This window comes from Ixodes scapularis, unplaced genomic scaffold (genome assembly GCF_016920785.2).
Source record: "Ixodes scapularis isolate PalLabHiFi unplaced genomic scaffold, ASM1692078v2 PGA_scaffold41__6_contigs__length_2269736, whole genome shotgun sequence".
In the NCBI taxonomy this organism is placed as follows: domain Eukaryota; kingdom Metazoa; phylum Arthropoda; class Arachnida; order Ixodida; family Ixodidae; genus Ixodes; species Ixodes scapularis.
Window position 1 is genome coordinate 1,708,085 of NW_024609870.1, and position 11,136 is coordinate 1,719,220.

The 11,136-nt window shown below is 39.9% G+C and overlaps 1 protein-coding gene across 1 annotated transcript; it reads right to left on the reverse strand.

Moving 5' to 3' along the window:
* Positions 1-1,157: 1,157 nt before the first annotated feature.
* Positions 1,158-6,507, reverse strand: LOC120839109. The gene is made up of 9 exons (XM_040209336.1): positions 6,492-6,507; positions 6,368-6,409; positions 5,251-5,283; positions 4,740-4,775; positions 4,403-4,432; positions 3,679-3,717; positions 3,230-3,265; positions 2,167-2,202; positions 1,158-1,195 (listed from the first exon to the last, which is right to left on the reverse strand). Exons 1-9 carry the CDS (start codon positions 6,505-6,507, stop codon positions 1,158-1,160), a joined length of 306 nt encoding a protein of 101 aa, XP_040065270.1.
* Positions 6,508-11,136: the final 4,629 nt, after the last annotated feature.

Below are 11,136 nucleotides of genomic sequence, written 5' to 3' on the forward strand. Positions count from 1 at the left end.
ATACCCGCGCTTTTCGTCATCGTGATATGAGTTGAAGGCATACTTTCAGGTCGAGTGGGGTGCCTAAAGGTGGAAGATGCCGAGCATTTGTTTGGTGCTGCGGCACGGACGCTGGAACGAGCTTCCAAATCATTCAATTGACTCCATAAAATTTCTTGTAATCATGCAGTGGGAACAAAGTGTACAAGCCAAAGACTTCAACACCTGACGTCCTCTGACGTGACTTTCTTATTGCAGCAAGTAGCAACTTTCATTTTGAAAAACACGCTGAGGACCAAAATTGTTAATTTAATAACTTTGCCGAAACATTAATTTCGGCCCAGTATTTAGGTTACTGTATCAGCGGTCTTTGTTGGTGCGTTAACGAAATTTTTATGCAAATCTGGGACTATAAAAAAACGCTAGAGTTATATAACAAAATTCTAAAATCTAAATTTTCAAATGAAAGACATTTGTCTCTGGTTATGACAGGTAAATTTGCCGTTTACAGGAGAGGCAGTAGCATCATCTTATGGCTTACTAACTTGCGGCAATTTACAAGCGTATTTATAATTCTCAATTATTCGGATGCCTTCCTTTGTGTCTTGTGTAATGTGTGCTTTTTCAGGTTGATAAAACTCTTCGTTGATGTATGAGCAGAGATATAAACCTACAGCGGCGACATTTTCAACGTATATATTCGGTCACCTATAAAACATTTGCATGTTAGCTGGATAAGTTTGTCAGATAAACATAGATTTTTGTTCTCATGCAGTTTAAGCCTATAAAAAAGGTCAAATAAAGTGTAGTAAGTAGCCCGTAGCTCAGCCTAACCTTTATGTAATTTTTGTGGGCTCTGTACGTAGTACTTTGCAAAGCATAACATCAGTGTGTATATTTATGGTGCGACATGATGCATGCCAAATTAATGAGATTGTATAATGTCGTGACCGTTTGAATTTTATGATTTGAAGATTTATGGGCTTGAAAATTTTAAAATGAATATAGGGAGTTCTCTGTGGCGACGCCACAACAGTATTGTCTTTTATCGTAATTTAGAATAATATTCAGAACACGATCTATTTACAAGGTTATGAAGAGAAGGAAGTAGGTTGATGAAAGCATCCTGTTAAAGTTAAGGTGCAAACTATTTCCGAGCGCTGAAACTGAGATATGAATTACTGACCAAGATCGCTTTTTCCCACGTTGACATTTGCTGCAGAGGAAAAAAAAAACGATTTATGCGTCCATTAGAACTGATAGTAACAAGCAATTTGATATGCTATTAAGGTAATTACGTAAAAACGTTTTAGGGCAAAACACATTACACTGGGCACAGTAATATTGCATAAAAATTAGTTTGGTTTAACAGTTAGTTCATACTTATGTATTAAACTCGGCTGTACATTTGTCTAAATCACCTCCTGAAAATTCCCAGTCGCCCCTTTAAAACACATGAGCATGCACGGGACACCTGGGAACACGAACGCTCTTCCTGTCCTTATCACTTAAACCAGTGGTCCATGGGATCAAGCTCTCACTGGATGTGCAGCCTGCACAATGCCTCGCAAAAGGAAGCAAAAGGGCTGAAGAGGAGACTGCTGAACAGAAATAGAGATGTGCTGAGCATGACCATGCTTGACGTACCAAAATGATGCCGGTGGCCCTTACAAAGCCATGCATAAAATGTGTGGGATTTGTTCTTTTTCTTTCATCAAAATTGAAGGCGCACATTATAGGCATTCTAAAAGACAAGCGAAACATTGAAATTGTGATGTGTTTAGTAACGAAGCATCTGAAAAGTACACCTCCTTTTTGCGCTTTCGGGTGAAAAATTGTGAATGTAATATATGTGTATCATTGTAACACTGTCATTCATAATTTGAAAAAAAGTTTCCGAATTTTCGCGTTTCATGCATAGGTTGCGTATTTCATTACCTATTTCTTAAATGGTAGGTTGAGGGATGGTTTTCTTAAACTGGCTTTGGCACATCAGGTTATGAGTAAAATTAAGGTGGAGTCTTTATTTAGCAGATGAATATAACCATACTGGAACCCCCTGCTTGTTTGTATAAATTACCGCCATAAATGTCCTTCCATCACGATTGTGGTATTATTATAACACGTGTAAGAAGGGTAAACGGTGGGCAGACATAAATATGGGGCACATAAAACGATGAGTCATACCGATGGTGCCCTTCACTGTTTCCATCAACTTTGTTCCTGTACGGGGGAAAGAAAATGAAGGCAATTTGACAAAGCGGCAAGCCCTGCGTAAGTTATGTTAGGAGCTGAACTACAAATAAACAAACAAACAAACAAACAAGCAAATTTTTTAACCTGCATTAAAATACTAAAATATATTTGTGCGGGAGATCATTTTAGATTCATGTGGTGGATGAGATACTTCGACGAAGATATTTTTCAGCCTATTGTGATGCATTAGCTCAAACATGCCTTAATTACAAATATTATTTGTCAGCTTTACAACAACTCGGATAACATTGGTACCTAACGTTTTTGAGTATAATTGTTAAATGTAGGGACCCATGAGAGTGACAAGTAATTAAAAAAAAGTACAAACAGGATTGAATTCAATGTATAATATTGTTTTTTGCGTTTCACGTTTTCTTTCAACGTGAATTTTTATTATCTCTCCTGCGATAGTGCGCTAATAAATATTGCAGGTTTATGTCCTGTACTTGTTATCCTTTATTAACCATCTTGCTTTAACCAATTCATGTAAAAAACTGGTAAAAAGCTATTTACTTTTCAATATATTTCACAATAATCGATATTATTACTACTCTACGCCCGATACGACAGGCCTTGTTTACAATTGAGTTTTACATTACATGCAACGAAACATTTTTTTAAACTATTTAACATTCTCTAATGTTTTTTAACAAAATTTTATAAAACAATTGAGTGAGGGTTACACTGGTTCCGTCTTTAATTTGCATTTAACACCCTCAGCGGATATTAGGCGATGGGACTGCCGTTGCGGTAAAGAAAACAATCAAGTAAAAACTTTTGAAGTAGATCTTTTGCTTATATTTTAATAGTTATGTTGCAATATCAGTATTCACAGCGTCCCGCCTATCGTTTCAGCGTTGTTTTGTGAACACCGAATATTGGTTCAGTTTCTTTTTTTGCTGGTATGTAAGTGCTAGCATTTTGTCTTCGCTGAGAGTAAGCTTAGATAATATAACGTAAGCTCTCGGGTCTAAGGATATATACTATTCCTTACCAGTGTTCTGGACGCTGTTCTGGAAGTCAACACCCTCTGTAAAGTCAAGGGGTTCATTGTTTAGGTTATGACTTTCTACATCTTCATATAAAAGTCTGGTTCTGAAGAACATTTTCTACATCTAGATTATTCAACCAATTCGCGGGAGGATTATTATCATCCTGTTCATTTAAAAAAAATAGAGGTTAAAGACTCGAAACAATAGCCTAAAAGTTCAAACTTCTTTGTTTCAATACATTCCTGGTATACAAAATATATAAAAGGAAATGCTGTTCGGTATGAAGATAGAGGATAATGACAATAATAATAAGATTATTATTTATTTCGGCTCAGGAAAGCCACAATGCTGCAGAAAGGCTGGAGCCCATACCAATGTAGGCCTGCTGTGCCGTTGAAGCTAAGCCGAAGATACAAGTGAACAACTTGAGCTTCTTTAAAGAGTAACTTACGCTTGGTGAAAAGGGCTTTAATCTCATCGTAGACGTCACCTGAAACATAGAGATGTTCATGCATTATGGTTTAATATAGCGTTTAAAGGTATACCAGATAGCACAAGACAATAGGTGAATTTAAAAGTATTGTGATTTACAATACTTCTCTACAGCTTCATCTGGCGAAGGCCGAAGACCACGGAGCACAAACATTAATGATATAACTTCAACGCGTCACAACGTGACGCGTTGAAGAATGTGTGCACAGTAGTTCAACATCTTTCAAATAGTATTCGACGGTAATTGTTTTAATACAAAATATTTATGATAATACACAATATGGAATATATTTATGAAGTTTACACTCTGAAAGTTCGGTGCCAATGCAGCCTGGGAAATCTTTCAAATAACGAATTTTATTAGCAACAGCATAAAGATCCTGGTCAGCGTCATATCCTAGTTGTGCTCGAATATAAGGCTTCATGTTGAGATTCAAAAGATTTTCGAAAGGAATGTACAAACTAAATTTAAAAAAAGAATGACAAGATTTTTTATAGTTCTAGCAACATAATATTAGCACCACTATTTGTGATTTACGGCAAAATGCAGAACAAAACGGGTTGTATGTGGACGATTCTAATGTGTTAAAACTATGATAAACTAATTAATACACAGCAACAAAGAAACAAAAAATGCAAAATGTTTAAGTCTAATAAAAGTTTTTGATGAATCCGTCACTCACCAAGGTCATTAATGCCGGCATACAGTTTTCCTGGAAGAGGAAGGAAACAAAGCATTTATAAAAACAAGAAATTAATATTGCAAGTGAAACGCGTGTTATTTCTCTTGTACAAAGCGAACTTCCAGAACTAAAATAGCAACGTTTGTTGTTGCAGTATTTGCGTATTTTTGTTTGTAAGATCTGCGGGAGTAACTTATTTTATGTCTGTACTCGATTCAAAAGAAAGGCCAGCGCAAAAGGCTCACAAGTGCGACTTATCTCTGGTAACTTTGTTTTAGCATTCAAAGTCTCGAACAATTATGAAAGAGTTTTCTGTTGTGTATTGGTTCTTACTTACCTTTGATGTATTCCACACGAAAGAGTAGGTCTTGACCTAAAAATAAATTAATATATTCACAATTTTAAATTTCAAACTACCAGAAATTGTTTAAAGCAAAATTTTGATGTCAACAACTCTTTGTGATCAAACCATGACCGAGTTCGTAGATCTAAGTTTAATCGAATACATAAGTTGTATTTCGTTCGTGCCTCTACACTACCCGAACTTCAGAAAAACATATTTTTGTATATAGAAGTGCTTTGCACAAAATACTTAGAATTGAAAATTCAAATAACTATTGTCGCTATATGTAAGTTACGCGCAGTGCATGCTGCTTGTCAGGCGTCAAAATGTAGATGACAATCAACTTTCTTTTCGTTTGCTCGCTCTTTATGACTTTTTTGTGGCAGTTTTATCTAGAGGACAATATTTCTAACTTAGAACGGTTTAGATTAAAATATTATTTCAATGAGATTTGCATGAGACTCAAGAAATGATACTAAGCGATTGTGTTCACCAGCAAGCTTACCTTTCGCGCTAACATCCTTGGCCGGGACCGCATCTGGGAAGGCATATTAAAAAAAAAATATTACAACTCTTTAGTTTTAATAATCGCGAAATATACGGAGACCTGGCCATCCAACTAAAAATGATATCAAACAAAGCAGTCATAGCAGGTATCATTACTGCATATATAACGTTTAAATTTTGAATGGGAGCAACATGCAATATTTATTTCCTTTCTACGTAAATATTTGTATTCTAACTCATTCAAATATTTTCCAGGAGCGGGAGAGATATCTAACCGCAATATAAAAACATCACCGCTAATTGAATTTTACACTTCTATGGGTTATTCGCGGTTCTGGCTTAAAGAACAAAAAGGGTTTGCAAATAAAAGAAAAAAAAAACAAGAAACACAGGTTATCTTCTATTCGGTGGCACGAACTATTTCCGGTGAGCCCTTGTTAGAGGCTGCAAGTATGTTCATGAAATGATTCATGTGCTTTATAAGATACAAGTCGCGTTTGTAACACTCAGCTGAACTGTTTTGTAAGTGTTTCTCAGCTGAAAAGTTTCACTGGTTGTTAAATTTTTATTTGTTCCCGGTCCAAGTTTTATCATAGTAGAGTGCCATATTTTCGGCCTTGTAGTTTTTCACACTTCATTTTCTAATATGTTCAATTTGTAACATATTTTATGAACGAGCACACAAAAAGCGCTGCCAAACTGCAAAACTCAAAACCTGAATGTTCTTTCATATATTAAATATCTTTAAAAATGTTACCTCAGCACTTACATTTGCTGATGTATTTTACCTAGTGTGTTGTTGCAAGCTTACCTCTTTGTGACGACGATGAAGTTGCACTCGTCAAATATAAAACAAAGCGTAACATTCCGTGAATTCTAAACAGGGCCGTTTTCGCAGTAGAATAGTACGTGAGATACCCTAAAGGTTAATATGTTGGTATGTTCGAGAAGTTTTCATTGCTATTGAAGGGTTTACAAGTTCAGCGCTCATATAAATTACACGCCAGTTGAAAAAAAAAATTTCCAGGCGGATCGCGCATTCCTTTGGAAGGAGTCCATCTTTGTTACAAGTTTTTGGTTTGTACAACCTCTTTTCCCGAACCGGTTAAACTTACCTTTCACGAAACCTTGGACATCGTACTGGCCTTGGGCCACACCTGCAATATGTGAGTTACAGTGACATTGTTTCATGTAATATAGTTTTAGTACAAATCTTTAGCCAGCATCACCTCAACCTACCTGTTAAGTTCAGCATAGTTTATCGCATGTAAACCAAACATGAACCCGTAATTCATTCATGTGTATAACATCTCGCTGTACAAAGAAGTTGCAATTCAAATTAGTCGTGTACCCTTATTCAAATAAGTTGTGTAAGTGCAATTCAAATTAGTTGTGTAAGCCAACAACACATACAACTGACGCTACCTTAGTTAAGCATGAAAGGCCCAGACGGACCTCGTATAGCTCCTGCGTAAACAAAATCACGCAGAAAGCAGTAAAATGTATGGACGTGTCCTGATCGTATGTCCAACATCGAGGAAATTTATCGTTCTCCTTGTAGTCTGTGGTTGCCTGAGACGCCGTACAAAGCTACGAAGCCAGAGAGGATCTTTTAGTGACCAATTCTTTTTAGCCAGGACGGTACCCGATATCCTCCACATATCTCGCATCTTTCCGCTCCAAAATGGCGCCACAATGACCTTCATCCGATTTTGGCACTGCTCCGGACGTTTCAGCATGGTTTTCCCGAGTCTGTTCACCAATGTTCTACAGGCTGGCAGCCCCCTACCGTTGTAAAATGACTCGGGTCACGCCGGTGTATAAATGGAATAGTTCCCCAACATCATCAGCTGCCGCATACCAGCCCATTTCGACAACCTCCGTCATCTGCAGAACGATAGAACAAATCCTCCAGAAAACACGAATTCCTGGCGCGCATCGGGCAGCACAAACTTCTCTCACGTTGACAGTACGGCTGTTGTGAGAATTGGATGTCAGTCTTTCCACAACATCGTCTCCAAAGAGTTGCCTCCAGAGAAGCAGTATCAAGCGCTAAACGTCTCCTTTCGGGAATCCCTGGAAGAAATTTTCTTGTACAAACTTTGTTCAACACCTTTTTTAATGATTTAACGACGTCCTAGCATTGCATGCCCCGTCTGTACGCCGATGACCTCATCATTATCTAGACAGTCCAGCGGTCCTTCGAGCACCATCAACTTCAGGACCTCCTGTACGTTGTCCGCGTTTGGTTGGTAAACAACAATGTTCCCTTATTTACAGCAAGTACACATCAACCCTAAAGATTACGTCCAGAAGCCGTGTTACCGTTCAGCAGTCTCGAGCTCAACGAAACCGCATTCCCTCCTATCGATCGCGCAAGGCTCGTTTGAATGACAATAGACCCTAAATTAAATTTCTTAACTCAGATTGGCGAGGCGGCTTCCGGTGTCAGGCGGATGCTTGGTTTCCTGTTTCGGGTTACCCGGGGAGATGGCGATACTGCTCTGTGACACCTATACACTACAGTGGTCCTACCATGCCTGGAGTTGTGTGCCGCGGTTTGGGACCCCTACCAACTCTCGCTATCAGCATTCCTCGAAAGTGTGCAGCGAAGCTATGCTTATGCGGCGCTCTTGAGAGTGTTGGGATTGACCTCTCTGACACATCGTCAAATAGTGGCAACCCTCAAGCTCGTAAAAAACCGCATCGTTTAGAGGGACTCCGAGCTCCCGCTACTGCAGCATCTTCGCCAAACCAGGTCCTGTGGCCTTCAGTTACTCTTCTGGCGTTCCGAGGGGCACAAAAAACTCGTTCGAAGTAAAAACTGCGGCGCTCTGGCTCTCACTAGCAAAGGACATGGCGGAGTGCACTCCCCATAGAGCAGGAACACCTCAAAAGCTTGGTGCAGGGAAGAATCACTCTTCCTTGAGGAACAATGGGCGCCACCTTTTGTTCCTTTCCTTTCCTTTTTTTTTTGCATATATTGCTGTGATGAAGAAAACGACGGCCTGTTTCGGCGCCACGGGCGGTCAGTCTCGAATTAAAAAGCTAAACCGCAAACAGATGTCTCTTTGCTAGGTCCCAGAACCACGTAACAATATTTATTTTATGTGTGAGTGTTATTGTTTTTAGTTTAGAAGATTTTTTTTGTATTAATGGGACCAAGCAAGCAATTAAACTGCCAGTCAAACTGTTTAAATATTTGACCGTACAGGTATGCGATGCGAACCTGTTAACACTGGACAGCGGCGTGGCGGGCTGGTTTGAAGGAGAGAGTGAGAGAGAGAGAGAGCGAAGGCGAGGCTTGATTTCGGGGAACTTCCAAGGTTGGGTGAATCTTATCCTGGGAGCTCCGAGATATCTTCGGGAAGGGAAGACAAAGAGTCATTTTGTCAAGGAAGCAGACAGGCGACGTGTGTTGTCGAAGGGGGGCAATTGCTGCCGGAAGAGGAGCACCAGGGAGACGAAGAAAGAAAACCAATGTGGACTTGGCGCAAGCTACGAATCAGCAGCGGAACTGTGAGTGTTCGTCTGTCGTGTACGGGTGATTAGCAACCTGGACGCAGCGCAGGCTTCAATACAGCAGCAAGGTTGTAGGTTTTCATTGGCCGCGTCTAGGAATTCTAATCTCATTTATTCCTGCAAGCCTCGGAGACATTGCAACCGTACAATTTTGCACCTTGAACTTTAACTGCAATTCCTCGCGTTGCTTTAGTTAAATGCATTGCTCATTTGAGCGAGTCTCTGCGTGTAATTTTTCTGCTGTGTCCTCACCAATAATTTAGCGGTGTTCGCGTGTACTTCGTGGTGTTCAGGACTTGCCTTTTTTAGCCTATATTTAACGATCCACGGAAAGCTAAATGCTGTCTCTCTTCGACGATGAACTCTATCAATGTGTTCCCTTCTGCAGGACTTTCCTTCTCGCCAGAGGTACGTCACGAGCTCTAATAAATTTGTAGGCCGAAGAACGCGTCAAGGGTGCGTTATTTGCGTGTACCACGTCCACCCCTTTCAAACTGTTCCCATTGGGGGCTAACTAAAGATTTCCCTCAGAAGGGTATCGTATTCAACGTGCGCCGGAATCGAACGAGTGCCTGTCTCCATGGGCCCCCTTATCAAACGCGTGCCGGTAGAAAACGGGTAGTCGTATCCCGGAATCTCATGACATGAGCGGGTCGACGGTCAGGCAACCTATTCGAATTCCAAATAGGTCGGCCATTTCGGAACGCGTTCGAATTTAGAAATGTTTCTTTCCCGGTAGAGGCGTGGAGGGAAACAGCAAAAACCTTCTTGTGGACGCTGTTGCTCAAAGACAGCGCAAAATAAAACAAAAACATGATTGTTTCTTACCGGTGAACACGGTGCTAAGTATCCTTGGACACCCTCAAGCAGATACAGCAGATGCGAGAGTATGTGCTGCTATTTGAAAGTAGCAGCATCAACCAGAATATCTTTAATGTTTAATTAACCTGAGACTGGGGTAGAGAAGAAACATCAAAACGTAGAAGAGACAAAAAATAGACAGGACGACGTCTCTACCCCAGTCTCAGGTTAATTCAACATATTCACCAGCTTGCCTGCACCCTTACGATTTTTTCAAAAAAACTGGTCGTTTTATTCTTAGAAAATATATTTAAAAAAGAAAACGTTTCTGGACTAGATTGCTTTTCCTAAAGCCTACATTACAATGCACCACCTAAATACACCTTTGCGAAACGTTTCAATGCCCTCTGTTCATTGGCTTGCATTTAAGAATTGTTTTACGTCCAAATAATACTTGCACACCCTCTATATTGTCTTTTTTCTAAACCGTGTCTTGCTGTTGTGAATCGTGGAAATTGTTTTACTTCTGTGTTTAGTGATAAAATAAGTGTGTTCATTTTAACATACAAGTGTCAATTCAATTTCGTTTCATAAGTTGTATTTTCAGCCGTGACAGTGTTTTGTGCGGGACGACATAAATCGCACAGTGGAAGGTATCAGTTTTCTACAACTTCCTTTCTTGCCTAGAATCTATCTGATGTGACACTCCTTTTGACATTTCCCTTGTGGAATTGTACTCTTAAGTAATTGAAAGTTTTTTTTAATTTTTTGGGGGGGTTTTCTATCGTGCAAAACGGCTGAGGGTTTCTGGGCCTCGCGCGCGTAAAAGGCGCGAGTGGGGGAGTGGAGGATGAGACGATAAAGTGAGATTCAACATTGTACTTTGTTAACTGTGTACACACTCACAAATATACATATACAGGGTGTTCTTTTTATACTTTCAGATTTGTTAAAGAAAGCCGCGAAAGCTACACTTATACGGTTTGTGCAGGTGAGTTATACAGCCAGAAGGACATAGTATAGGGAGATAGTCACAAATATCAGTCGGCTAATTAAGTAATATTTTTAATTAACTTTTTTAATTATTGCAAATAATCGCATAGTTCAAATTATAAACGCACTGAGCATCATCGAAAATCACTAAATCAACTTTTTTTCGAGGAATATGATGCCGGGCAGCATTTTACGGCGTTCTGCAAAAACGCTCCATTCGGACGCATTTCTAGATTTCGGTTTCTTAACGGAGCGCATCTACGCGCCTGCGGTCCTGCTCTCCAGTGTGTGAGATGCGCAACACACGTGCGCCCTACTTCCGTCCATTCTACGAGAGAGACGAGGGTTGGCTTTGCGCCGCGATGTTGTCCTTGTGCAGAACGTAAGGGCGCAAGGGAGCTGGTGTGTATCAAACATTTTAGCGAAAAACCCGAGACTGCGGTAATGACAGACGACGACAAGGAAGAGAAGGAGGACGTCCCAAACACAGCTAAACCTTTATTGAGGTAAGAACCCTTTATATAGGGTTGAAAAAAAGGAAGGAAAGGGAACCCTTGTTCACATCAGC